Here is a 25,312-nt window from a genome sequence, read left to right on the forward strand (position 1 = left end):
TCATTAATAATAATAGTAGTAATAATTTACTAATTGTTGTAAATCCATTTATTTATTACGATCAAAGGAATTAAAGACAATGGGTCTTGCTGCATTTTCCAGTTCACATTTCTGAATGTAATCCTTTTATAAATTGTGTAATATTCTTCCCAAACCTCTTAGGCATTTTGACTCTCACTACCTCCTTTCAGTGCTGGAGATTTCCATATGCGAACCTCATTGAAATGACAGGAGTAAAAGTTGTAAGATACGTCTGAAATTCCTACTAGGCACCCAGATACACATTACTGCTTTAAAAATCTGGTCTTCGGGGAGCTGGAACATCACCGGCATTTCGATGGTCTGTTAATGTAATAATTTTAGGAGATTAGGTAGGCTTCACTTGAGAGCCTGAATGAGTTTTTGAACATAAATAGCACCTGGGTTCTGCGCCTTAGTCTTTGTTGAAAATGGAGATGAAGGTTCCTAAACCTCTTGCTTTAAAATGGAGTATTTCACTATTTGTGAGTCACGTCACCTGGACATATATCACAGGACTTTTGCAGATTTTCATTAAACAAGATTAAAACAACATCAAGGACTATGACATCTCATACAGTTACTGCCTGTAACTACTGCCTTACTTCCTTATAGGTGTGAGGCAAACTGCAAGCCAGTGAACGCTAGTGAGGAAGTTGTTTTGAGTGTCTCTGGACAGAAGGACTCCCAGGCCATATATTATAACTGGTATTTAGATAACACATTCCAAAACAAGGTGAGAGCATCAGATTTGTCAGAAATATTGCACACACAAAAAATAAACATCTATTGTGAGGGAAAGCCATGTGGTCTCAGCGGGGGCACATGGGGGGCTTTGGAAACAGATTGAGGATTGAGGTACGGGGGGGCTACGTTTGAGAGTGGTTATAATGGACGGCACCAAATTGCCACCCTGCTCCTGATAAATTGCAACAGAAATCACAGCAAAGAGCGTCTACTGTCAAGTTTTCTTTTCTGTCTGATTTTCAGTCTGCGCCCCTCCCTCCAGCCTGTAGCCTGACTGGTTTCCGGCAGAACTCTTTGAATTTGCTTCAAAGCAACGCATCCATGTTGATAATGAACAGCTCCTTCTTGCAGACACACGGAGAAGCTTTTCAGATTAAAGTAACAGGTAGGGGCAAGCAGGGTTTTTTAGACTCCTTTGAGATAGCCTCTGCCATCCTGACATCATACTGACGTTACATGCACAGAGCCTCGCTGACAAGCAAGAAGTTAAATTATTCCACAAGTTGAGAGCTGTTACTTTACATATGTATTCTTTAAAATAATTAAGAACTATCTTTGTTCTGGGCTGTTGCACAACAGGACAAATTCAGTTATCTTACTCCAAGCTGTTAATAACTTTGTTAAGGCTCATCTGGCAATGATGTTATATTAAATACTTGATTAAATATTCCAGCTTTGCTTTACAATGCAAACACTACCATGTTTTTAATACTTCTTTTCCTCTTACGGCTTATTCAGTAGTGGGATTTCCCTTCTGATTAGGTACACAGCGATGCTTCTGATGCCTGAACAAACCACATCATTGCTAGAATAGGTAAGAGCAATGTCTGCAGCTCACTGCTGCCATGGCATGATTATCGCTGACATTCTGCTCCCTCCACTCCCAGCAGTGACTCAGCGTGGCTACGGGGAGGACACCTACCTCGTGAGCACAGTGCCTCCGCCCCAGGTCCCCAGCTGCGCTGTGTCTCCCAGGGAGGGATCCGTGCTCACCACTTTCACAGTCTCCTGCAGCACTCCATGCTCAGTGGATTCATGCCAATCCAGGCAGCTCACATACTGCTTCTACCTGAACTCAAGTAAGTCCCGAGATGGATGGTTTGGCTGCTTCCCCATGTTTCTGGCAAGCACTGTTACTGACACTACCAAGAGCAAAGCCACAGTCTGCTTCTGCTCCTCAGAGTCTAAACATGAGTCAATCAGGCCTGCACAGAGCAAGCCTACAGCCCTCTGTTCTCAGAGAACAGGAGGTGTCTGTGTGAAATCTGGTAGGTAATCCCATCTTTCCTATTTCAGATTCTCTCTTGCACTGTGGCCCAGATCCTGAGCTCTTCCCAGTTTATCTTCCACTTGGAGAAGAGGAAAATAATTTCATTTTACACGTGACAATTACCATTAGCAACAACTTTGGTGATACAGTTCAAACTAATGCTTCAGTGAAGGTACGCAATACAAACGCTTTATTCAAGTTCTCTCAAGTTGATATTTAATCTGTGTAATATTACATAATAATAATTATTATGTAATAATTATTATAAATATAATGTGTGATATTTAATCCACTTTTGGAACTTCTTCCCATTTTGTACTTATTACATACCTGTGACTGTGCAATAATCATTTCTGTATCTAACAGAGACTAATCTCTGTGGACTCAAGATAGTCAGAAGATACTTCTGTTTTTTTTCTAAGACAGAATTTTAAAAGATGACCTATTTGGACATTGGGTAGCATAGGTTGTATTTAGTGAGTCTGGAGTTACTCTCTGTAGGGCCCTGAAAACTCCTGCTTTTGTACCAGTAGAGATCCTTATCAGGCCACTAAAACTCCATGTATTTCTCCATGCCTCACACTCAGCAGAGCTTCTTGTCACTGTTTTTTTTTTGTGCAATACACAGGGTAAGGCTTTGGGTTGAATTAGAGTCTGTTTCTTCTTCTTCACAAATTTCTCAGCCAATTGGGTGGAATCAGACATCTTAAAAAGACAGTAGTTTTTCATAGATTGAGATGGAATTGGGTTCTTTTCTTATATTTGGGCATTTCTAAAGATGGCCCATAGGATCTTAGAAAGCAAACGTCATTCTAAAGGGTGGTAACAGCAGCATGAGTCTGTTCCAGCTGTACAAGTCAATGACTCCAGTACTTAGTCAGGAGACCAAAGAGAATGGCAGAACTGCCTGGAGAATGTAATTGAAAATAAAACATGAAAAAATGGTAGCAGAGTTTTCTGTCCGCTCTAGCTAGGCTGCCAATGAGATGACTGTGGGAACTGTTCAAAGATAACTATAACAGTGTTAGCAAAGTTAAGAGCATTTCTGATTTCTTTATCAGGTTGGACACACAGATATGATCGATGGAAACCTGACCCTACAGGCCATTGTATCTGAGAAGGCAAACAGCATCCTAAAAGATGGGAACAACAGCTTGAGTCTCTTCCAGCTGTTTAAGTCAGTAACCTCAGTCCTTAATCACGAGACCCAAGAGGAAAACTATAACATATCTTTACAGACAGACACACGAAAAGAGGTCAGCCAAACACTTGTTTTCTTGCAGTACAATGCGATATAACTGACTCTTTGTATTCTTTGGCAGCTCTTAAGTAATAAGAAGCTCATATATTACCTCCTCAATCAATGGAGATTTCAAGTTTCTGGTATCCACCTCTGTGTTTGGCACAGATTTCAGCTATTTTTTACTACTTGCCCAAGCAAAATAATAATAATAATAATAATAATAATAATAATATATATATATATATATATATATATCATCCATCAGTAAAATAATTCATTCTCAATTGTTAATGCAATAATTTAAACTTATTTGGATGATCTTTTTAAGCTTAGAGGTAGCCTGATTTTGCACAAAATTTAAATGTTAATAAAATTGCCCCTCCTGCAGGAGAAATATCCTATCAAAATTTCCCTAAAAGTACTAGATGGCAGGTAATTTTAGTTTGTTTCTTTCGGCTACAAGCTTGTTTCAATTTTAAGCTGATATTTGTACAGTGCTTTGCATGCCTCAGATGTAAAGATCTAGAGAAATGCCATATAATCCTTCAATTGTGATTCATTATTTGACTAACGTCAATTATACATGGCTCTGCTTTCTCTGGAAGTGGCATTTACATAATAATTCACAGACATTAATACAAAGTCTAAGAAGTAACTCCCCTTGCTATTAATGGATGTTAAGTGTATAAATTCTCTGTGTTGGGAGGTAACAAAACTCATGTAATTACACACTCAGTAAGGCAAGTAGCATCTTGTCAGGAGACCTAATATCAGTTCAAATGATCCTTGTTGTGGAGCCTTATTCTACCACAGAGTTTACAGCAAGCCTGGCTGTCAATATAAAGCACTACTTGCTTAGTCTTCATTAGCATCTTATTCCTTTGCCTAATTATCCCTTTCCATCCCAAGCTGCGAGGGCTGATGCTGACAACTCTCTCTGCTGTTAACGTAACATCAGTGCAGACTGCTCTTCAGATGTCAGAAGTGTTGAAAGAAATCACTCACAGGAGTGAGGAGCTGTCTGCCTCTGCGCAGGTAAGAAGCAACTCACCTTCTGTCTCCTTACACCAACAGTATAGACACTATTGCACCCCACTAACCTCGGAAGAGTTTCAGTGCCTTACAGGTACCTGTTGTTTGCTCTTTTTTTTTTTGACTGTACCAGCATGTATGCCTTGACCAGAAGGGAATACATTTTGCTGTTTTGAGTAAACAAATGTGGACCCACAGGAGTCGTCTCAGCAGTCACTACAATCCAGGGGATAAGTGGCTGGCAGTTACATTCTGTGATACATCTTTAAGATGAAAACCTTAACTTTTAGCAAAAGACAGGCTAGGATGTATATTTTATCTTGTAAAGCACTCTTAGAATCCTGAAGAAAAAGAACCCAGGAAGGTTTTCCTAGAATTGCCCAGATCCATTGGTCTCTGATCCATGCACTGTCACAAAATGCACATAAACAAGCTGCCAGTGAGGAAGGAACAAGGCAGTACCTAAAGGAATCAGGCACAAATGTTCAGACTGCCCTTGCAGAAGTATTTATTGAATCTTATCTGGCAATATGACACCGTTAGTAGATGATGCTATTTATGTGTAAGGAGTGAGCACATGGGAGGACAGAACAAATCATCACTGGGGACGTTTCACAAATACACCAGCAATAAGAAGAGCTGTCCCGATTTCTGACGTACTGGACAGTTGCAGCCAGACAATGGCTTGGGAGCACGTCAGCAGTATGTGGTTAACTTTGGTGAGACAAGAGCAGAGCTCTGTTTCAGCACTCACTCCACACGAGGCTGCTAAGCACTTGCAGACTGTGGGAATGGACATGTCCAAGCTTGCAATGACTGTTTGGCTCCCTCACCCTGGGCTAAGTGCTGGCCAGTGCTTTCACAACCAATCGTCAGTCAGGGGCTGTGTTTTGGCACAAAATAAATACTGGAAGACTCATTCTTTGGCATTTAGCACAGCACAAGGCCAAAGGTGTCACTTGCTGGTAATCCAATAGGTTTTATGGAAACTAAGATTGAAATGTACGTGCACTTGACAATAGAGTTGGATCTTTGGAGTCACCACATAAAAGTACAACCTGATTTACTACGTTATTGTGCATCTAAACTCTTCCTTGTCACTGTGTTTGACAGACGTATTTTCTTCAGATGTTATCCATCTTTTCTACGGATTGAATCTGTGGAAGCATGCTGCATTTTTCACGTTAGCTGTGTTACGTGTTAGTATGCCATCTAGTACATCATCAGTATTGGTGTTTCAGGTATTACCCCAGCAGAAATTATTACAGTAAAAGAGGTATAGCCACAAACAGTCCCATGGGATTACTTACACTGCAATACTCAGTAAAAGCCTCAATGACACATGTCTCTTCTGTCACTTGTAGTACCAAAACATTGAAACTTCTCCCTTTATTTCCCCTGCAGGTGGAAGCTAGCAACACACTAAAAGATGTAAGTGCTTCCTTGCTCACTGTAAACACAGAGGACAGCAGAGATGATCAGAAGCTAAAGGATGCAGCCAACTACCTATTTAACGCAGTGAGCAATGTCCTGCAAGCTTCCGTACAAACCAGAGCTGCAAACACTTCAGTGCCAGAGGCAGAACAGGTAATTTGGTTTGGTCCAGCTTGTAGGGTCCTCTGGCAGAATATTTAACTTGCTTTAGAAGGTTTTTAAGAGTTTTGCTGCTTCATATTTTTAAATTGGCATTGGGTAGGGTTTATTATGACGACAGGGTGGACTTGAATATCAAAGTAAACTTCTCCCCAGTTGGGCCTGTTAGAACAGTCTGCTAATGGGAATGATAGGAGCCTCTTAAGATTTGTTGCATTTAAAGCTGAACAGGACAGAGCGCTGGAGAACACTGGATCAGTGTAAGACCTCTAACGGAGGACAAGCAGACTGACTGCAGTAAGATTTTTTTTTCTAGATCTGATTTTTTTCCCTCCTTTTGCCCAACAATTCAAGGAAGCCACAGCGAGTCGATATTTGTGATTGGTTCCACTACTTCAGAGCTGGAATCGGCTCTGGTTGCTGCTTACACCTCTTCAGAAAGCCCACTCTGATTTTCTATTCAGAATTATGCAATGTGTTTATTTTGTCCTAGCCCTTCCTATTTATATGCAAACTTCCGCAATTGCCTTTGTGTGCTTTCAGGGCTGAATATACTTCGCTTTCATCTCTGCAAGAGAGTAGGGCATGATATAAATCTAACCTGAGCGAAAAGGTTATGAACTGTTCGAACTCCCCCAGCATAACACACTAATAACACATAACGAATAGGTAATTAGGTCTTGTTTTTCAAGTGACTAAACATTAAAATGCGCAGTGAAAGAGCATGAATGTACACAAGTGCACAAACATCTTGCATGAAATTGATGTAATTTTTGGAGTCCTTCAAACTTCAATTTGTAGAAATTCTAAATATTAGAATTCCATTTACTGTAAGATATTTGTTTGCTGTATGCAATGTTTTCATGAGAATTACAGAAGTTGAATTGCTGACAAGAATAATTTTCTCTGAGATTAAGAAGCTCATCACCAAGTTTGCCAGCTTTATAAGACACAGTAAAACCGGTATTTCCTCATAAAAAGAAGTAAGGGCAAATAATGTCCAAGTTGCTGATTCTGAGCAGCTGTGTTACAAGTCCCCTTCTCTAATCCTTTTCCAGAGTTCAGTGTCACACCAGCTCCTGAATACAGTTGAAAATCTACAGAGTGCCCTTCTGTTTGGGAAGGAACCGGATGATGAACCCATGGTCATTAGCACTCATTCTGCCACCATGTATATAAACAGGTAACTGTAACAACACCCCCTAAATCCTGATAGTTACCCAAATTTTCCCCAAATATCCATTACATTATCCTTCAATGAAACCACCCAACAAAATATTGTAGCATAATGACAGCTTCAACAGTGTGATGAGGCTGCCATTACTGACTAATAGGAAGAACAGCTTGGACCCCGATTAACTTCGGTAAAGCCATCTTAGAAATTCTCACGCTGTGCCTTCTTTGACCAAGGGACAATTTACTGCTACTTCCTGGATCAGGCAGTAGCTGCTTACCTTTGAAAGTCTGTGGAAATCTCAGTCAGTTAAGTTCTTTTCTTCTTTTCCATGTTGCCAATAATGACATGTTATACAGAACTGTAACCAGCCTGGCAGGAACAAATACAATCATGAGGAGCCTGATAAGCATTCTCCATTGCCTATAATTATCCCCAAATTGTTCCTTGAGAGCCCATTTTTCATCCACATTTAACTCTGCGTAAAAATCAAGAGCATGTTCATACAAAGACCAGGTGTATCTTTTGCATAAGTACACCTAAGTGGGTACACCTCCACATCCAGATATGCCAATTCCACCCCTTTTTTGGCTGATATATAGTAGTGTTACGTGGAGTACAACATCAGGGAAAATGCACTAAGTAGTTACTGGCAGAGTTAGAAATAGTTTCCCACGTACGTTATACTAATGAAGCGAGAAAACTTTTTTCTAGATTTGAAATCCATACATGATTCTTTTCTTTTCTTCTTTTTCTTTTCTTTTCCTTTCCTTTCCTTCCTTTTTTTTTTCAATCTGTTCTGCTTGTGTTCAACCCTAACTGGACTGGACAGATTACAGACAGAAAGCCTGGATGGTACAGCCATTAATATCTCCAATTCCAGCTCTGCCAGCTTTGTTCTTCCAACAGCTTCCTCTCTCAGTGTTTCAGGAATTGATGATGAAACAGTGGATATAAGGGCAAGTAAACAGCTTTTATCTGACTCAATCTGATCTACAACTTACTTTCTTGGTCTAGTGGTTTTAGACTCCTTTTACAGTGAGCATACAAGCACACAAATCATCCTTCCAGTCATAACAAGAACATTATTTGAAATATTTTTCTTGTCAAAGAAGCCTTCTCTTATCTTAATTGCATGAAGTTGGTTGAGCAAGCTGAGGAGGACTGAAAGCTTAAACTCCCCATCCCATTATCCCCTCACATACACTCCTGATTCCTACCTGGATGCTTAGAGAAGGTGATAGAATCAATACTACATACTTATTTGCTCTCTTTGTTTACAACCAGCGCTCTGAGGAGGACACAACAGCTCAGAGTCAATATCACCATTAAAACCAACAGGCAGCTGTCCTCTTTCATCCCAGGCAGAAACAAACGAGTCTGAGGCACTCAGACCCTGCAGGAGACACGAGGTCTGTGCATGTCCTGATGATAGCACATCCCTGATCTGAATTAGGAGACTTTGTTTTTTTCCCTCAGAACAAGAGATTGCATACTATTGTGTTGTTTTTCTAATAGATTTTCTAAAGGCCTCTCAGGTTGATTTGACACTCTAAGAACACTCCTACAATACCTGTAAAACATACACTTTTTTCATTCTGTCTTTTCCAGCTCTGTTTAAACACGTCCAGAACCCCCTTATATCAGTGGAATACTGAAAGTGTCTTACCTGAGCATTAGGAGAGGCTCCTGAATCATTGAAATGATGACTCTGACACACTCTTTTATGCATTGCTGTCGCAGGAGAAATAGATTTTTGTCCTAATGCCAAGAGGAGTGCCGCAGCTTTGATAGAGTTACTTGCAAAGAGGCTTATGCAATTGCATTTTGATATCTGGTATCTAAAAGACAAAATGGTTACAATGAATGGAAACCCATAAACAGCGTTGTACACATCACCTTTCAGAATCCAAATCACTTTCAAGGTTTGTGTTTGGCCTATCACAGAGCTAAGGCAGGTATTTAAATCTGGATGCAGGCTTCTTAGAGTACTGTTTGGGTCTGAGTTCAAGCCATATCTTTTCAGCAATTTAGACTTTGAATATAATGAAATCTTACCAATAGCTCAAAGCTGATTCTTAATGTCTTGCTAATAGATGGTGAGCTTTGCCGTGAATCCCTTTTTCTCCAGCGACACCGGCTTTGACATCAGTGGAACAGTGGGAGGTTTAAGCCTTACTGGTCTGGATGGCTTGATCATACCAGTCAGCAATCTCAAAGAAAACATTGAGGTAAACCCACTATTTTCTATCCCTATCCCTTTTTTCCCTTTTTGTGTTTACAGTCATTTGTGCTACCATCCTCTGTAAGGTGACTACAAATTGTGGTACTGTATTCACTACAATATATCATGGGATCATGGGTGCCTGCATTTATGAGGGAGGGATTTGTTTGATTTTAAGAATAAAATAACAAAAAGGGTCAGGAAAAATTAATCCAGACTACAGTCATCCCAAAACACAACGTCATGGATGTCAACATCCAACAAGGCAGTACACACATATTACTCCTGTTTGGGCTTCCTAGCCCATGTATAAACTTACATTTAAATAGTTCATATATGCACTTCATGTAGCCAGTATTTCAGTTATAACCTCAGCTCTTACTTACAAAATGCTCCAAGGATCACAGACCTTGTGACGAACCTATGTGGATTTGAAAGGGATTTTTCAGAGGTTAGCTGACAGTATCAAGACAATCACTTTGAAGACAGTATTTTTGTTGGCCATACTTTCCTTGTATTATTAAAAAAGATTTTCTAGTGTGTGGCTGTATTGTGCTTATAGATAAAAATAGAAGCAACATGCTTTTCTGTATTTGAAGCTATGTCTTTCTGTTTAAAACCAGATAATGTTACCAAGGCATTCTGCAACTCAGGAAAATAGGATTCTATTGAATCTGGGCAATTTTAGCACTTTCCAAGTCAACGTCACCTCAGAAAACACATCTACAGTGATTTACCTGGAATGTGAACAAGACGTTCCACTAATACTCTACTTAGGGTATGGTTATCGCCCTAATGAAACTAACTATGACCTGAAAAATCATCTGTTCTGTAAGAAAACTACTGGAGGTAAGACAACTTGCTAGTGACCCATAGCTTGGGCATTCTGGGCTTGTGGAACCAAAAGACAGAGCTCTGTGCGTGGTCACTACCCACGGCAAGTTAAGGGCACCCAACATGGGCAACGTGGAGGGCTCATCCACAGCTTTACAGGGTCAGCACATCTATATACTTGCAGAATGAGCCCTGAACATAAGTTCAGACATCTATCTTGAAAGAAAGGTCTCAAAGGAGTTCCAAGCTGTCATGCTACCGGAGCAAAGAGTGGGATGCTTTGAACAGTGAGCTGCTAGGGATTATTTGATACCTGTTTCTTTCATTTTGTTCTGTTTGTTTATTATATGCAACACAGCTGTATTCCGAATTAACATTGAAACTAAAATATTTATGTTCAAGGTGAGACAAACACCTGGGTTCTTAGCCCAGCAGAACTCATTTTTGGAGAGGGAACTTACTACTTCACGGTTTTACAAGATATGGGACTAGATTCCACAGCCCATGACAGGCTAACTATAGCTGTCACTTGCTTCGCATCCCGCTGTGTATTTTGGGATGAGCAGCAGGGGAACTGGAACAGCTATGGATGTCAGGTAAGTAGAGAGAAACATAGCAATGTTTATATTATTTACTTCAAAGCCAGCCCTTATAGCCCTCATCTTGTAGTAAAATGATGGCATTGATCTCACACCATAAAATAACATAATTCTGAGATGTTTTAATAAAATCGAGAAGTGAAGGTTAGTCCAGGATGGCTAAATTTCAAATGACATTTCAATTAAACTTCTTAGGATATGCTTATATATAAGGAGAAACCAAACTATTCTGACAAGTCTGTGTCGTATTGTGAATGCCTATTTCTGGCTAGACATTGGAATTAATATTCCTGATTGGAATGGGAACAATTCATTCCTGTATTGCAGTTCTCCACACTAACGTACCCATCCCAGCACTGTCTTTTCATTTGCTTGGTAAGTTTTCTTATACTTTGAAGCCAAATGTTTTATCCAGAAATTTTTCTGGTTTTCAGGTAGGACCAAAAACAAGTCCTAGGAGCACGCAGTGCCTCTGCAACCATCTGACCTTCTTTGGGAGCTCCTTCTTTGTCATACCCAATGCCATTGATGTTAGCAAAACCGCACAGCTATTTGGTACATTTGTGGACAACCCCGTGGTGGTGACCACTGTAGGATGTATCTTTCTGATATATGTGCTTGTAGTTGTTTGGGCTCGAAGGAAAGACATCCAGGATGATGCCAAAGTAAGTCTTCAGCTACTAACGACTGAAAGTATTTAGGCCAATTCCCTCTTTGCCCAGTCTATTTTAACAGAAGTCTTCAACCAACCCTACTCCCTTCCCTTTGCATAGCTCACAAGATGACCAATTCCTATCCCCAGCTTTAATGCATCCATACTTACCAAACTGCTAACGCACCGCTGGTATTGTGTCACTCTGCAGGTGAAAATCACAGTACTGGAAGACAATGACCCCTTTGCTCAGTATCGTTATCTTGTGACAGTTTTCACAGGACACCGCCGTGGGGCAGCCACAACCTCCAAGGTACCAATGGCACTGTGCAGGGAGAGCTCATGCACTCATTTAGAGAACTGGAGACATAAAGGTGCACCCAAATGCAATTTCTAAGCCAGAAAGTCCTTAGAAAGCAGGCGGAGTATTTCAGAGGAATAATCATATACAGGATTCTGAGATGTGCAAGTCTTCATTTTGCCATCTTACTCTCCAGGTGACTCTCACCCTCTACGGACTAGAAGGGGAGAGTGAGCCACACCATCTAACTGATCCTGATACGCCAGTCTTTGAACGTGGAGGAGTGGATGTTTTCCTGCTCTGTACCCTTTTCCCTCTTGGGGAATTGCAGAGTATTCGACTGTGGCATGATAATTCAGGGGATAATCCATCCTGGTAAGTGTATGCAGGGAAATAATAAAGATTCAAAAATATTTTTACAATGACAACAGTTTTCCTTTCCTAGCACTTACAAATTACCCCTTCTACAGTTCTAGAAAGGAAGCGTTAGTTTCTCTTTTTTTTTTTTTCAGAATGAACAGATCAATTCATAATCTAAACTGCACGACCAGGAGTGCTTCCCATATCCTGCATCAGTATATACCCCTACTACAACCTGATTCTGTGCTAGGGCAAGACTCTCATCAAACACTGTAGAAGCTATTAAACAAAACTGAGACACTATGATCAGATGGGAGCTGTAACATGCTCTGGATTAGGTTACCAATCTGAGTACTCAGAAGAACATTTTTCTGGGGCATTGTGCTGCGTGCTCTGTGCCTTACAGCTTACACACAGCCTAAAAAGCCAAAGGCCAGAGGTTGTCCTCCATGGTCCTGTTGAGTCCTGAATTTCAGAGCACTCAGTTACACGTGAATGTGACCTGCATGTTTTCCCTACAGGTATGTGAATCGAGTAGTGGTCCAGGACCTTGCATGGGACCAGAAATGGTACTTCCTCTGTAACTCCTGGCTAGCCATTGATATCGGAGAATGCGTCCTAGATAAAGTGTTCCCAGTAGCTACAGAACAGGACATGAAGCAGTTCAGGTAACATCTGCTTTATGGCCTTTTTGCTGTTAATAGCAATCCGTCTAGAAAAGCAAGTATGCAAAGATAACTCCCTGGACAAAAATGAAAACATGGAGGTCTTTCAAAAGGCTCTCAAAGGGCTCTGAACAAGGAGAAAAGGAAGGATGGTTAACACAGTCTGACTGTTACTCTAGCAGTTACACCACTCTGGAAATGCTGGCGTTAAAGAAGGATAGCCGGACAGACATACAGAAACCCAACCATCTTATCTTAAGTGTAATTTGCCTAGAAATGTATATAGGTACTTCATGACTAGCTTCACCACCATGACCACTCCTGTGGCCAGGAGGAAAGGCCATAAAGTAGCCATGTAAATCAAGCCATGGTATTTGATAATTTCTCATAGTTAGTATTTCTTCTGACAGTGCCTACAGGCGTGAACAGGTCAGGACCCTGAACTACAGCTTTATTCTTCCCTCTCCTTTCTAAGTACTCTTGATTTCCCCTTCCTCTTCCCAGCAATCTGTTTTTCATGAAGACCTCCAAGGGTTTCCAGGATGGGCACATCTGGTACTCAGTTTTCAGCCGCTCCCCACGAAGCTCCTTCACACGAGCCCAGCGCGTGTCGTGCTGCTTCTCACTGCTGCTCTGCACCATGCTGACCAGCATCATGTTCTGGGGGGTGCCAAAGGATCCAGCCGAGCAGAAAATGGATCTGGGTAACAACCATTGTCATTGCTTGGGCAGGAAAATACAGAGACGGCAAAATCTAGAAGCAGGGCAGTTGAACAAACAGGCTTTTTCACAAGATACAGACCTGATGGTTCCTGAGGTTATTTTTACTCTTTCCCTCTGCTTGATCTTGACAGGGAAGATTGAGTTCACATGGCAGGAGGTGATGATTGGCTTTGAGAGCTCCCTCCTCATGTTCCCCATCAACCTGCTCATTGTGCAGATCTTCAGGAACGTACGATCCCGGCCAGCCACGCAGGGCAGAGAGAAGAAGCCGGGAAAGAATGGCCGGGTGTCTCCGAGCCTACCTCCCACCCCACAGGTCACCCAGGCCGTCTCGCTGACTCCAGAGGCTGTGACGAAGGTAAGTCCCTGTGGCTGCTCCCCAGTGAGTCCTGCACTGCCCTCTGCTGCCACGCACTACTCGACATCTCCAGCTGAACAGCAGAAATCTTCCCTGTCAAATGACTTTTAAATTGTCTGAAGTGACAAGCCAAACAAGCTTTGGTGCAAAGCACTCGATTACCCATCTACACAGCCATGGATGAGCACAGGAGGCATCCACCTTCAGAGTGTATTCGACGTGTAGGGAATCCTCATCTTCAGCGAGATCTGCCTCTGCACATCCCAGACTCTAGCACAATTAAGATGTGTGTTCAAAATCACTGTGTTCAGGGGTTAACAGCAAACATCAAACAAGGCAGTGAAGATAAAGCATATCATACACCCAGTCTTCCTCCACTTAGATCCTCAGGCAGGTAAGCTGCATTTCTGAGTCCTGAAACCTGTCTTGCTGAGCTTGTTGAAATCTGCCTGCCACTTCCAGCCCTGTAGGATGTGTTGTCCTTATCCATTCTGTGGATTTTAGCAATTGATGCAGCTCCCAGACAGTGGTGCCTTCTGAAAACATCAGCTTAAGTCACTGCAGCCCGAGTCACTGCTGTGTTGCTGCTGTCTTTTGTAGGACATTAGAAGAATTGCCAACTCACTCTTTAAAGCCCTGAAGACTCCATCACTCACCTCAGTATCAGATTTTGGAAAATCAACTAACATCAACACGCTTTTGGCATTGGTTGAGGACATCATCTGCCACCAGAACAGAGCTGGGCAAGAGTTTTACGATGAGAGCAAAAAGAAGGATGACCCTATAATTGTGACACTAGGTGCTATGGATATACCAGGTAAACAACACAAGGTGACACACCTACTGAAGCCTTTGTAGTGAAATTGATGGTGACACTGGATGTGAGGACCCAAGCTTTTATATTCTGACTCAAAGGCAATTACAGAATCACAGCATAGCTGAGGCTGAAAGGGACCTCTACAGGTCGTCTAGTCCACCACGCTGCTCAGAGCAGGGTTGGCTGGAGCAGGTTGCCCAAGACCATGTCCAGCTGGATGTCAAGTATCTCCAAGGATGGAAACTCCACAACTTCTCTTAGCAACCTGTCCCAGTGTTCAACCACCTGTGCAATAAAAAAGCTTTTCTTAGGTTCAGATGAAATCTCCTGTGTTTTAATTTGTGCCCATTGTCTCGTCCTTTCACTGTGCACCATTTACCACCCAGCTGAGTGAAGACGCTGAAATCTCTTTCTTTTGCTGTAGAATGAAATGTTAGCTATCAGCCTGGCTTCAGAGTTGGATCAGTATCTAGTAGCATCAAGACTCACAAATATTAGTTGTTTCACAGTCATTTTGTCCTGCCTGTTTTTTCTATTATTGGCCTCGTGCTGTTGCTCCTTTCAGTCTGACTCTTAACTTAGGCATTGATTTATTTTCAATTAAACAATAATATAAATAATATGTGAACAATATAATAAATAATATATGAACAGTGAACAATCCCACTGATTTCATGAAGACATACGTTTGGCTTTCCCAATGAGTATTTGAAGCTACAAAATGCAAAGGTAAATTAAGAACAAATTAACACTTGATCTTATCCAACTTTGCTACTGAGGTTTTAGGACTTCTGTCTTACAAAGTTACCTACTCCAGCAGAAGAATGCTAAGGCTCTATTAACAAAGCTGCATTACATGTCCTTTTAAATGTCGCTTTGTCACATTCATAATCTTGGGCCCTAATTTTTCTACCCTTCGTACTGAACAGTATTTTAATCTAGGGATAGCCATGCTGATTTTCTCTTTTTTTTTTTTTTTTGATTCTTTATTTGTAGAAAAAGCAAGAAGCCCAACTCCAGAGAAGGGAATGTGTGAGCGACTGAAATACAATGATTACAACCGTTGCTTGTACATGCAACTCCAGCATGTAGAGCTGGAGTTGGAATTACTGGGGCCCCAAAAATTTCAGATGCCTCAGAGTTATACACAAGCTGTTCGTCAGGTTCAGCACATGATGAACTTCCTGGAGAAACAGATTTGCCCATCAGTGTCCATCAGTGAGAGGTAACTCTTCCCGTTTTCAGTATAAGTAAATTCAGGTCATGAATTCAAAACTGTCCAGGATGACGGAGACGAAAATAAGTATTGCTTAATATGCGCTAGATGAGTGTTATAACAGCTGTAGAAACATGTCATACTATTATACTACTGTAGGAGCAACAAAGAAATCTCAATGCATTGAACTGCACATAAAAGAAATAATGACAGATCATTACTCTCTGTCAATTTTGCCTCCAAAACTGAATGTTATAGCACAGTGCCACGTGATTGTACAGCACTGAACGTAATCACTGAGCTCCAAAGTCTCATCAGTCTCTAAAAATGCATGAAGAAAAACGAATAAGTGGACAAAAATATTTCAGGAAAATCTGATAATTACGTTGGAAGTATTGAAAAGAATACCACTAATTATCTTTCTGGCCTTTCTGGCGATCTCACAAGAGATGTATCCAGCAGCTAAAATGCACTTGTGTGTTTATTATTTTCATCAACATTTCTACTGGAGGTTCAATAATGCATAAACTGAGGAGCAAATAAGCCCATCATATTTGTTTTGATTTCAGCTGGTGGCAGCACATTTTCTTGTATTTTTGCTTGCTGTATTTTTTGCTATCCATATATCTATGTAACTGCATTAGTTAAGAAAAAAAAAAAAAAAGACTATTTTGGTAGAGATTTTAAATCATAAGATGTTGCCAAACCCCACTGAACCTAAAGACTGTGATTTTGGCTTCTATTCCAGTGCTGAATGATTTTTTCTCTTCTGCTTGACTCTAAAGGTGGTCTCTTACTCCAAGCTTCTCTGGTGGTGGAAAGAAAAGTTCCTCTTCCAAAGGGCTGCCCTGGTGGTTTGTGTTCATTGCCTGGTTCCTTGTGGCAGCCACTAGTGGCGTATCTGGGTTCTTCACCATGCTCTATGGGCTGCATTATGGGAAGGAGAACTCCATCAAGTGGCTGATCTCCATGGCTATCTCCTTCTTTGAAAGTCTTTTCATCACACAGCCTTTAAAGGTGAGATACTCAGAAACGCAGCCACTGGCCAACACGAACTCATTCTGCCATCATTCCAGGAAAAGAGGAAAATGTGTTTTAAAGGACCACAGGATTTAACATGTAAAAATTAAAGTTTTTCCCTTTAAAACTAGGGCTAACACAGACCACAGATTTCTGTTGTCATTTGTTGGCACTAACTCCATCAGTTTCATCTCCCCTGTTTTGTCACAATTTAATAGGTGATAAGGTTTCTGACCAAAGAAGATGTGCCACACGGCAAAAACCGTTTACTTAGGCAGTCTCTAGGGCTTGTGCACTATTCTCATGTTTATGAGCATCAGCTGTAAGACTTCCACAAAGCCAAAGCACAGTTATTCTCCTGCAGTACCTGGATCCAAAGGAATCCAGGTCAAAGTCTGAGCTTTTTTCATATGAAATAGGCACGTAGTGAGTTTGTAGCTGATTCTTGCAGGTGCTGGGATTTGCTGCCTTTTTTGCTCTGGTTCTGAAGAAGGTGGAACATGAGGATGAAGAAAACATGGCCATTGATGGGCCTTTGTCTGCACCAGGTACCTGTCTGTAAAGTAAAAAATTATTTCAAAAAGTGAAGTGCTCTCCAAGACTTTTGAATGCTTTCTGCATCAATATGTGACTCACAGTGAGGACTTTGCGGGTTATTTTTATATACCTGAATCTCAGCTGACACAGTTAGCAGAAAGCACTAGAATGCAAAGGTGCTGTGCCTATGAGCCCAGCCATTAGCGTTCCCAAGATCAAGCTAGAAATGGGGACAAAGCTTAGTAAATGATTTTGTGTCAGTCACAGAAAATACAAAGACTGCTACATGATAGACGGATAAATTTTGCAGAACACCTGATGAAAGAGTCCACAAGGTCAAAACATAGAAGTCCTATGATATGAAAGTCCTCAGTTTACATTGTTTTCCATATGCACCGTGTGTCCCTATTACCAAAGAGTGGCTTCTGCAATCACAATCCTGCCCAAAAAAAGCCAACAGCAGCAGACAGGAGTCCTAGGGCACAGCAAAGAATACTGTTCAACAGCTTCTTCCCTCACCTGGTCAAGCTCTGAGCACATCACCCTTCAAATAGAAATATTTCCTTATAATGTCCAAAGAAGCGAAAAGCAGGATACAGATAAATCTGTTGACTGATGCCAGGTTTTACTGCTCTCACCCACAGGTGATTCAAATCCTCTCTTGGGAGCCCGACGAGACAGCAGAAGCAATATTTATCGGCCACCTCCTGCAGCTGATGTTGAGAAAATGAAAATCAGCTGCATGAAGGAGCAGAAAGCATTTGCCCTCATCAGAGAAATCCTGGGTATTTCCCATATGAAGCTTACCTCATTTTATTCAGTAGTACTTTTACATCAGTGAAAATATTGTTCTCTTGGGTGAAAACATTTTGTTGTGTCTTTAGCCCTTCAGCAGCCACTACAGTGTACAGACCAGCTGCTCAGGGGCAGCTGGAGATGAAAGTGTGGCTAAGGCTGGATTTTATGCTAAAGAGACACATTACAGACACAAGAGGCTAAACAAAAGTTAGGAAGGGTGGAAGTAGGTCAACAGTTAAATGCAGCTGGAATCAAAAGAGCAAATGGGGGCCATCTTTGCTGGCCACTTTTCTAAGAGGTGTATCTACAGATAGCATTATGTTTTATTGCCTCTGAAAACAATGGCAAGTAATACCTCAATATCACTTGGAATGAAGTTAAAGCTACTCATTCCCTTAACAGCTGTCATCACTATGTATGTTCAGCCAGCCTTCCCACTTATTTTCTTGACCACTACTCAGATTCCTACTTGTACTCCAAACGTGATATGCTTAAACCGCAGCACTTTGACTTAGCTTGTGTAAATTCATTAGCACTGGTCAGTCAGATTCTCGCAAAGCATCGCCTTAACCTAATAAGTGATGGCAGCACTAATCAGTCCTGCTATCTATTTTGACCAGCAGTGTTCATTCTGAGCTCACCTGCTGTCTCCTGTTTTTTTTTCCAGCCTATGTGGGGTTTTTATGGATGCTATTGCTGGTTGCCTATGGGCAGAGAGATCCCAACTCCTACTACCTAAACAAGCACATCGAGAGCAGCTTTACAGATGGATTCCATGATGTCTACAGTTACCGGGATTTTTTCACGTGGGCAAAAACCACCTTACTCAAAAATCTTTATGGATCATATACAGGTGCAGAGACTGCTTTGATACCACCTTGTTTCACTTCAGCTTGACAGATGCTGGAACATTATCTTTATACATATCCCCAACTTGTACACGCATATTTGACTGGAGGAGGAGACTATGAGTGCATAAAACTAGGATTCATAGTCTGAATACTAGTGGATAACAAAAGCCCCACAGCCTGACCCCAAGTTCCATGTGGCCTGACATTTTCATTATCTTTAATATAATCCACAAGTTTTGCGCTGCAATTTTCCATTTTTCATATTTTACATTGCTCATTTCATACTCGGACATACGCCTCACAGTTTTGCACAAGCTTCTTCCCATAATTAAAAAACCACAACAGAACGACGGATAGATGGCACTATAAAGCTTTTCCTCGGGAGAGCTGTGTCTGCATCACGGCTGAGGTCAATGGGAGGCATAATTACGCGCTATCACCGTGTTTCTATCTAGCCTTATCTAGCAACAGATGAGAGCCGTGTTCCAGCTCCCATTTCAGAGTAACTGTGAAAATACATTGGCAGAGCTGTTGCCTGGACAGGACAGGCAATAGCCAACTGTGGCCAAGGAGCAGCGCACACAGCTGTTTGCTGTGTGCCTCCAGGCAGGCTGCTGTTCTGCAGGCCTCTCTTTCCTTTTCTATAAAATATAGACAGATAATAATACTAAACACCATTATCCGTGGATGTTATCTAAGAATTGACTTAAAATCAACACAAGGACTTAATTTTCAGGACTGTTTCGCTTAGAGTTCTTTAAAAAGGAATCTGTAGCAAAATATTCATGTATCAGTGACTCATAAATGAAATGAAGCAATATTATCGGTGGTTCTGTCATATTGCCAGCGCTGCTCTTTTCCCTCTCCCGATCAGGATTCATCACAGACGGCAACTCCAAGCTGGTGGGTAGTGCTCGAATTCGCCAAGTAAGAGTGAAAGGAGACACCTGCCCTGTTTCTCCCAGACTGCAGCGTGTGATTCGGGAATGCCACGCTCCGTACTCCCTACAAACAGAAGACACATCGGACTACGGGGAGCACTGGAACACTTCGGTCTTCGCTAACTCCTCTGACTTGAGCTCAGCATGGCAGTACCAGAGTCAGTCCGAGCTGAGAGGGCAGCCCGTCTGGGGCAAACTTGCCGTCTACAGGGGAGGGGGATACGTGATTCACCTGGGAACTGATCCTAACAATGCCTCCAGGTACCACTCGGTAAATTATTAGTGAATCCTCTGTTTAGGATTCATCTCAGATTCCATCCTGAAGTTTGCTAGCATGGATTATGCTGAATATTGTAGGTTTGACTGTGCTGCCTTCAGTGTAATTTATACTTTTATCATATTTCTCCATGTTAGGTAACAACCAGGATCACAAATTATAATCTGCTTTTCCTAATTTACACGCACAGATTCCAGATTTACATAGCTGCAGAAATACATAATGTTGAAAAACTAGAAAAACAATCCTATCGGTGTAGTGCTAATCCATCATTGCATCTAGGCTGGCCTTTAACTTCTTAAATACTGCATTTTCTAAGGGTGTGTCAAAGATCGTGAGAAAATAAATTAGCCTAAATCTTTTTATGTTAATGTTCTGTTATCTCATTATAAGCCTCCGCTTGTTTTCCTATCACAGTAAGATCTGTGAAGCTTCTTCATCTCTCTGGTGTTTACACTCTCCTGATCCTTACAGACAATTGAGTTTTTACCTAGAGGGAGGAGAATTAGTGCAATGTGTGTGAATATGAATAGTAACAGGGAATACTTTTAAAAGTGAAATAATAGGAAATGAGGCCTTGAAATCCGGGCCTTGGCAGAATTTGGCAGACAAGAGACATGAGATAGACAAGCAGGAAGTTGTATCCCGCAGGGGTGGAGTTCCAAACCTCTTATCTCTTACAAGTTATCAGAGATAGCTGTGTTTGTACAGGAACTCCTGTGAGGTAAGGGACCTGATGCATCTTAGGTTTAGCACTGGCCAGAGTCTGGTACCTGATTCTCCAGAGGAGCCAAAAAGAAATTTACCACCTAGAGTAAACATCCCCTATCTCCACACCTAATGGGACAGATTTCCTCCCAAACCTCTTAGCTCTGGTTTGCTCTTTCTCATGAAAATGTCACACTTCTGTTCTCCATGTGATACTGTCTCTCTCCTGTGTGAGTTAGATCACTGTCTATATTTTTTCTTTTGGCAGAATTCTCCAGTACCTTTTCAACAGCGTCTGGCTGGACACCTTCACAAGAGCAGTGTTTGTTGAATTTACAGTCTACAATGCCAACGTGAACCTGTTCTGCATTATAAGCCTGATGTTTGAAACCAATGCTTTAGGTGAGAACCTTTTAAGTTACCTAGTTCTGAAGACAGCAAGCAATACATCTACGGAGTGCATATTTACATACTGACAGTGTTTACTCAGTTCTTGATTCAGTAAAGTAAACAGAAGATTTTAATAAATCTCCTCATAGCAAAATCAATGCAAAGAATTACAAACCATTTAGGAATAAATGTAGGTGTAGTACTTGCTGAGCGCCACAGTAATACAGACCATAATGGCACACATCATGTTTGCTCATGCTTGTTCATCTGCTGATGAAGAAAAGACAGTGCTGACACTTAGTCTAGACTTACACAACAGGAACAAGAAAAAATGTTTCCAAATCATTTAAGTTGATCAATACACTATCAAGACAAAAAGTGCTAATAACAAAATCTGTCTTTTCTGTTGTAGAAGACATTAAATATGGCCATGTAATCATATAATACTTAATCTGGATACAACAGTGAAACTAGATTCTGGTTTGAATATCATACAAAAATATTTGACCTGAGCAGTAGCCTCCCTCAGGTTTCTCCCAGTACTGGAAAATGCCCAAGTCAAACCACAAAACTGAGTTCATTTTCTTTTTAGAGTAAGATTCAGATTTATATCTCCAGGCCCTCCTGTTACATTTTTGCATTTGTAGTCTAATCCAAACCACATATAGTCACGTCTAAATCTCAGTTTGATGGCTGGATTCAGACTCACGTTGACATGAATGTGAGTATGGAGGTCTTATTAGTGAACTTAATTGTTTGAATGAAAACAGAAAGCTGTAATTACTATAGCACTGAGGTGAGCATTGTTATTTTTTAGGGGCCTTCTTCACAAGTGCAGAGCTGCAAAGTGTCCGTCTCTACCCATACACCAACAGCCTCCACATCTTTGTTGTTGCAGCAGAAGTAATTTATTTCCTCTTTATTGTGTACTACATGGTAGTACAGGTGAGATGCAATGGAAAATTCTCTTGACAGCATCACCTGGCTTTGATTTCATTTGCAAAGACTTTAGGACTGTACTTGATTTCAGTAGTGCTGCTGCTGGCTTGCACCAAAGGATGATTGAATCGGATACTCTATTAAATAATAGGAAGGTGACATTTTATTTGGCTGGAATGCTTCTTTTGAGAAGACAATGTGAAATTAGTGCAAGATGTAGTTTCACTGATGTGCACTAGCCTGCTTTATTGTGGAGGGCATAGCCCTAGCCTTTAGAGGTGTATTGTATGATATAGAGTCAGACTCAAACAGTCAAATTCCTGTTTCCATAGGGAAAACTGATGAAGACTCTGAAGTGGAGATATTTCCACAGCAAGTGGAATCTCCTGGAGATGGCCATTATATTGATTAGCTGGAGCGCCCTGACAGTGTTTGTGAAGCGCACAATCCTCGGGACTCGAGACATCAGCTACTACCAGGAACACAAAGAGGAGTAAGTACTAATGCTAGCAACTACTACGCTAGCTCCTAGCTGCAGTGCCCTCTTCTGAATCAAGAAGCCCTTCTGCTACAGGACATCCAGCCAGCTAGTGCATAATCTGCCTCGTTACCTGCTGTAAAGAAACATTGGGTAGAGGACAATAATGGCTTATTTTATACAGAATGGAAAATAATAACGTTTTCTAAAAACTGGTCACAGCTGCATAGCACCAGTAAGCCCATCCCCTTCAATATTCACATGCATGAAAGAACCTGTCTTCCTTTCTGAGTCGGAATTTGATAGCAAGGTTGTACCAGCTACCTTTAACCTATGACTTCCTAAAAATGAACAGTTTGTGGGTTACAGCCTGGAGCCTCTATCAGTTTTAGCTAATGCTCTTAAAAGAAAAAAAAATATATAAATTTAAAAAATACTGTCCTATGCGACTGAGCTTTTTGTGTGCACGCAGCAGGAAGCTCAGACAGGAACTCAAGCAAAAACTCAGCTTAACTCTCCACTGAAAATTAGTTCAGAGTGAGTGGCTTTTCCAGATTTTATGTATTCAAAGGCTCCTATGTGCATGGTCTAATACATTTTTTCTTTGTTTGTAACAGCTGCGTAAGCTTTAACGAAACAGCGAGAGCTGATGCAGTTCTTGGCTACCTGATTGCTTTCCTAGTGCTCCTCTCCACAGTGAAACTGTGGCATCTGCTGCGGCTCAACCCTAAACTAAACATGATCACTTCGACTCTAAGGAGGGCTTGGGGGGACATCTCTGGATTCATCACTGTTATCGCAATCATGTTCCTCGCCTATTCCATCGCTGTGAGTGTGACTGTGGGTTCTGTTGTCTGCAGTCTGCATCTAGGTATTGCCAGGTTAAATCAATTATTTCTGAATGGTGACAGTGACGTGGCTTTGAAATGTAAAACTGAATAAAGCTGCCTATCTAAATCTTCGGTTAGAAGCCTGGAGCCTAATTCTTTGCATGAGTGAAAGAAGTGACAATATCCACTTGCCTGTTTCTTTGCAAACTGAATTTTAGTACAAAAATGGAACACTGGGACAAAAAAAAAAAAAAAGAAAAAGATTCTCCGTGTGCAACAGGAGTAACAGAGCAAAGTACAGGAAAAATCATTTTCTGGATAAAGCTCAAACTGGGGAGAGTACACAGAGTACCATTTGCTGTTTGTCTGCTTTTTAGGTGGGAAATAATTATTTTTCTGAATATTTTCCTCTATTTGAGGAATAATAATTACTATGCAAACAAAATGTTCTTTTAATTCTAATGAGATCAGAGAATTATTGGACTGCAACTATGTATGTACATTTACTGTTTTATTTGAAATGTTTTGTGTAAAATTTCTGGCAGAGGGCTATGGGAAATTTGGCATACCTCAATTGCCAAACCACTGAAAAGCTTAAGTGAAAATCATCTGGACCAAAGGAAAAACGTAATGTGAAAGGCAGTCCTGTGACAAACAAGACGTGAGGCAGCTTCATCCTGCCCGATTTCTCATCATCATAGCATTCATTAGCTGATCTTGCAGCATGCACTCTGATTATGATGTAAGATGTGCCTTGTTTCCTCTGCAGACAAACCTGATATTTGGCTGGAAGCTCTACTCTTACAAAACTCTCTTTGATTCAGCAGAGACCATGGTCAGTCTTCAGCTGGGAATCTTCAACTACGAGGAGGTACCCCCTCTGATTTTGAGAAGTTTATCGCTGTGCAATTAGCATCTCAGCTATCAAATGTGCTTTGAACCAGCAAACAGAAGGACTTTCAGTTAGTGCTAGATATGTATCTAATTTTGCAAGCGCCACAGCCTCCTAAAGCAGCCACATTTACTCATTAAATTAAGAAAAAGAGTGAAATATATCTTACATCCCATTCTGAACGTCAGTAGATTCATAGTGAACTTTTCATTGAGCAAGCTGCTTACATTTTAACTAGATATGTTACTTGTTGACTACAGGAAAACTTTTGAGATAATTTTCTTAGAAAGCTACAGAAAGAAATGTCAGCAATGCCCTTGCATTTGTTCTGAACACGTACCCATCATCTTCTCAAGAAAGGCAATGCCTACCATAAGCGAACTTCGTTACATTTATTTTTATTATTCTTGACTTTTTCATTAAGTTCTTTCAAATATTACATTATCCTCTGAATGCCTCTGTGGGTTAAGCTCAGACATCTGACTGTGAGGTCCATAGTGGATGTTTTTAGACCATGAATCCAACAGGGTATGGGTAGCTTTGAAGATCAGTAACTGGGCATAACATTTTCAGCTCTACATCCCACCCAAGTTGTTAATCACAAAAAATATATTCCTATGTTATAGCTTACACCAAAATGAGGTTTTTAAATTTCTATACAACCCTTATTTGATATGTGTCCATGACAGTCTGACTGGGCTTCTGCGTAAAGACTGCTAAATAAAAACACACAGAGAAACACACATATTTTACCTATGCTTTGCTAGCTAGGTCATGATGGAGCTTCAGCTGTTAGTTTTTTGGATAAACCATCTCCACACTTAT

General features: G+C 41.0%; 1 protein-coding gene across 1 annotated transcript in view; it reads left to right on the plus strand.

The window, feature by feature from the left end:
* PKD1L2 (polycystin 1 like 2) overlaps positions 1-25,312 on the plus strand; it is a 39,271-nt gene that overhangs the window by 12,442 nt on the left and 1,517 nt on the right. Inside the window, exons 12-41 of the mRNA XM_050713282.1 lie at positions 634-754; positions 1,009-1,150; positions 1,653-1,844; positions 2,062-2,207; positions 3,097-3,291; positions 4,188-4,313; positions 5,715-5,910; positions 6,969-7,086; positions 7,910-8,036; positions 9,174-9,308; positions 9,925-10,150; positions 10,538-10,731; positions 11,169-11,399; positions 11,598-11,699; positions 11,884-12,062; positions 12,569-12,715; positions 13,217-13,416; positions 13,567-13,793; positions 14,394-14,610; positions 15,607-15,820; positions 16,612-16,843; positions 17,298-17,394; positions 18,028-18,168; positions 18,849-19,034; positions 19,907-20,234; positions 21,227-21,360; positions 22,166-22,293; positions 22,620-22,780; positions 23,383-23,593; positions 24,365-24,466. Of these exons, the coding sequence (XP_050569239.1) occupies positions 634-754; positions 1,009-1,150; positions 1,653-1,844; positions 2,062-2,207; positions 3,097-3,291; positions 4,188-4,313; positions 5,715-5,910; positions 6,969-7,086; positions 7,910-8,036; positions 9,174-9,308; positions 9,925-10,150; positions 10,538-10,731; positions 11,169-11,399; positions 11,598-11,699; positions 11,884-12,062; positions 12,569-12,715; positions 13,217-13,416; positions 13,567-13,793; positions 14,394-14,610; positions 15,607-15,820; positions 16,612-16,843; positions 17,298-17,394; positions 18,028-18,168; positions 18,849-19,034; positions 19,907-20,234; positions 21,227-21,360; positions 22,166-22,293; positions 22,620-22,780; positions 23,383-23,593; positions 24,365-24,466 (5,155 nt within the window). The remainder of the gene's footprint in view (positions 1-633; positions 755-1,008; positions 1,151-1,652; positions 1,845-2,061; positions 2,208-3,096; positions 3,292-4,187; positions 4,314-5,714; positions 5,911-6,968; positions 7,087-7,909; positions 8,037-9,173; positions 9,309-9,924; positions 10,151-10,537; positions 10,732-11,168; positions 11,400-11,597; positions 11,700-11,883; positions 12,063-12,568; positions 12,716-13,216; positions 13,417-13,566; positions 13,794-14,393; positions 14,611-15,606; positions 15,821-16,611; positions 16,844-17,297; positions 17,395-18,027; positions 18,169-18,848; positions 19,035-19,906; positions 20,235-21,226; positions 21,361-22,165; positions 22,294-22,619; positions 22,781-23,382; positions 23,594-24,364; positions 24,467-25,312) is intronic.

The sequence above is a fragment of the Cygnus atratus genome, chromosome 12 (genome assembly GCF_013377495.2).
Source record: "Cygnus atratus isolate AKBS03 ecotype Queensland, Australia chromosome 12, CAtr_DNAZoo_HiC_assembly, whole genome shotgun sequence".
Taxonomy (NCBI): domain Eukaryota; kingdom Metazoa; phylum Chordata; class Aves; order Anseriformes; family Anatidae; genus Cygnus; species Cygnus atratus.